Genomic DNA, 3,620 nt, shown 5'->3' on the forward strand with positions numbered 1-3,620 from the left:
AATCGGCCGACACCCCGATTGTCTCATGATTTCTGTCTTCTTATTTTCGCTTGCTAAAAAGCATTATTTCTTTTATTATCTCTATTTAGCTGAGAAATTTATTAACGGCTCCGATTGGTGTAAATTAATCAGAACGAACAGAAGTGGCATGGCGACATGACCGACAAGGGGGTATCAAACGACGTCAGGAAGAGCAACAAAAATTCTCTGCTAAATGCCGACCTTTGATATTAGTCGCACTTGAAAGAAGAGTGGAATTATTTCCTTTAAGTGGATCATCTTGACCTTGAGTTTATGAGTTACAGAGAGATCCCTGGTAGTGATTGAAAAAACTGTTGTAAAGGCTAAATAATTGGTTCTTTTTCAGCTTGTCAAAAACCTTAAAATTTGGCAAAACCCCCTCTTTCAGTGGCAATCATTTTAGTGATAGTTTGTGCCGAGACCTAGTGACTGCGCAAAGACATCATAAAAATAAGGGTTGATTGGTGTGCATAAGGCAAAATAAATTAAGGATAGCGTAAGTGGAATATATAAAATGGATCAGAAAAGTTTTATCGTAATTTTGCAGTTAGAAGTGCGTGATATGTTTGATCGTATACAAGGAGTAGTGTTGGGCCATACTGCGGATGTTCGATTGAAACTAACACTTCACAGTTCTAAAAATTAGGCGCAATTCTCACAATGGACAGCTATCAACAGAAGAACGGTCAGTGTAAGCTGAAAACGGCTCATATTCCAGACTCCTGTCCAAAGTTGCATCGGAGGTAGCAAGGTATCAGTGGATGCCCAAGTTGGCTTCCGAAATTGTACAATTTTATCTCTGGTCTCTTGACTTGCACGTGACTGGTCCTTGGCGAGTGAGAATAGCTTTGTGAGCCATTTATCACCGATAAAATATGTACGCTGTTTGCAATGTTACTTGATACTTCTGCAGCGTTATGCTTGATCTCTCTGGGTAAACGTGTGACGAAAGTTGACCATCTGGCTTCGAACATGTTTCGTTTTGTTCTGTTTTTTCTTTTTTTGATCGATCACTATTTCTCCGTTCTCCGTCATGTTTCGATTCACGAGACCTTTTGATTTCCCACGCTCTTAGTGACATTTTCGTTGAACTGTGGTTTTTTGTATAGGTAGTCATAAGACCTAGTTCGAGGTTACATACAAAAAATAATAAACAAATGAAGGACAGTGATTTTTTACATAGATTTTGAACTGATCGAATCCCCAAACCGTAAGGCTGAAAATATGATGACCGCAATGATAAATTTCATCTAAAGCGGCATATTTTTTCGTGGCATATTTTTCAAAATATTGTTTCAAAGTCCATTAATTCAAAAGTAGTTCGTAACTGGAGTAGAGGGAAAACGTACAATAACAGCGCGACCCGTGCAATCCGCAAGGATGGGGCTGAAAATAAAAATAGTCAACATTGACAGCAACATCAGCAGTGGCGACAACAACAACAACTCGATAGCTGGTAAGAAAGCGATGCTACCGAGCCTTTGCCTATTGAACGCTCGTTCCCTCTTTCCCAAGCTGGCCGAATTAACAGCATTACTGGTAACGAAACCAGTCGACTTAGTCGCTATCACAGAGTCGTGGCTGCGTAGTGATATCGATGACAGCCTCTTGTCAATGAGTGCTTTCAATCTTTTCCGTAAAGATCGTGTAGCTGGCCGAGGTGGCGGAATCTGTGTTTATTTGAACAATGTGATACCTTGTAAGCGGCGCTTGGACTTAAAAAACCCGAATTTTGAATGCCAATGGCTTACTTTGTCCCAGACGCCTGCCAAGACCTCTATCTGGCATAGCTATTTGTGTTGTTTATCATCCTCCAGGTCGACCTGCCGATAGTCACAAAGAACTGAATGACTATTTAATTAATACTACTGACCGTCTGCGTAACGAACACCCTCATCATGGTTTGGTCCTTCTTGGCGATTTCAACGATTTTGATTGCAGTAACTTGATTACTCATCACAATTTAAAGCAAGTCGTCCAACAACCTACCAGAGACTCTGCTATACTAGATCTCATACTAACGAACATGCATAATTTGTATAGCAGTCCAACTACTCGTGCCTCGCTAGGCTCAAGTGATCATAACATCGTACTCTGGCATCCTTGCCAAGTGCAGAGGCGATCCCCTGGGGTTAAATCCACTAAGCGCCTGGTGCGCCACTACCCTCGATCTGGAATCGACGCCTTTGGAAGATGGGCTACTACACATGAATGGTTCATCGACCTTGGACCCAGCCCGTCTGTTGACGATCTAGCATCCTCGTTTACTATCCAACTAACGAACGCCATTAATCGGATCCTCCCCGCAAAGACCATCAAGCTGCATCGCACAGATAAGCCATGGATAACTCCTGAACTCAAGCTCATGATTAAAGACCGACAGAAAACATTTCACAGCGGCAACATCCCAACCTGGCGCTCTTTGAAATACAAAGTCCAGCAAGAAATAGCGAAGAGTAAAAAGTCCTTTTATAAGAACAAAGTACAACACCTAAAGAAAGATGACTGCCGCAAGTGGTGGAACTTTATCAACCAAATGTCTGGCAGATCTGAAAAGCCATCCCTTATTTCACTGGAGCGTGACGGGAAAATCATGAGCCAACAAGAACTCGTCAACAGTTTAAATCGATTTTACGTTTCAGTTAATGCGGACATACCGCCACTTGACAGTAATCTACTACCAGCTTTCCTCCCTGCTGAGGCAGAAGTCCCATTTGTGCAACCCCACGAAGTCTGCAAGAAGTTACTTGCCATAAAAGCCTCCAAGGCCCATGGTCCAGACAACGTACCCTGTCGCATTGTCAAAAGAGTTTGCTTACGAACTAGCTGAACCTATCACCACCATCTTTAACACATCACTCCGATCTGGCATTGTACCAGCAGCCTGGAAAGAATCTAATATAATACCCATCCCAAAAGTACATCCACCTATGGATGAAGGCGACACCAGACCTATTTCGTTGACTCCCTGTCTGTCCAAAGTCCTTGAGGACTTCGTAGTTACATGGTTAATTGACGATGTCAAGGATAAAATCGACCCAAATCAGTTTGGGTGTCTGAAGGGAACTTCAACAACGTATTGTTTACTGGACATGATTCACACCTGGCTTACGTACCTCGACTCACCCGGGCGACACCTCCGCCTTTGCTTTCTAGATTTCTCTGAGGCTTTCATCGTATCGGGTACAACGTACTGATAGAGAAGCTTCTGGGCTTAGGAGTTCGCATATTTTTAATACCGTGGATAATAAGCTTCCTGACTAACCGTCGACAACGCGTTAAGTTACCTGGCTCCATCTCTGACTGGCTTCCAACAACAGCCGGCGTCCCCCAGGGAACAAAACTCGGTCCAATGTTGCTCCTGGTGATGATAAATAACTTGAACATCTCTGATCCTGAATCCTGCACTTGGAAGTTTGTAGATGATGTATCGTTGTCTGAGGGGCTCGTAAGGAACAGCACCTCAACCATCCAAACAAGTCTCGATACTGTCGCCTCTTGGAGCTCCAGTAACTGGATAAAACTCAACGCTAAAAAGTGTAAAGAAATGCGGATATGCTTTCTCAAGGAACCCAAAGAACTCCCTCATTTGAAGATCG

General features: G+C 43.0%; 1 protein-coding gene across 1 annotated transcript; it reads left to right on the forward strand.

Annotated features, from left to right (window-relative positions):
- Positions 1 to 1,401: 1,401 nt before the first annotated feature.
- LOC148741424 (uncharacterized) lies at positions 1,402 to 2,851 on the forward strand. The gene is made up of 2 exons (XM_088731684.1): positions 1,402 to 1,720; positions 1,839 to 2,851. Exons 1-2 carry the CDS (start codon positions 1,402 to 1,404, stop codon positions 2,849 to 2,851), a joined length of 1,332 nt encoding a protein of 443 aa, XP_088587810.1.
- The last annotated feature ends 769 nt before the right edge of the window (positions 2,852 to 3,620 follow it).

Source organism: Stylophora pistillata, chromosome 1 (assembly GCF_964205215.1).
Source record: "Stylophora pistillata chromosome 1, jaStyPist1.2, whole genome shotgun sequence".
NCBI classification, from domain to species: domain Eukaryota; kingdom Metazoa; phylum Cnidaria; class Anthozoa; order Scleractinia; family Pocilloporidae; genus Stylophora; species Stylophora pistillata.

What these genes read in the sequence shown, in the direction of transcription:
- LOC148741424 (XM_088731684.1), top strand. Translation starts at nt 1,402, where the DNA reads ATGGGGCTGAAAATAAAAATAGTCAACATTGACAGCAACATCAGCAGT. An exon ending in TTTGAACAATGTGATACCTT is followed by an intron (nt 1,721 to 1,838) that starts GTAAGCGGCGCT and finishes ATCATCCTCCAG; the next exon opens with GTCGACCTGCCGATAGTCAC.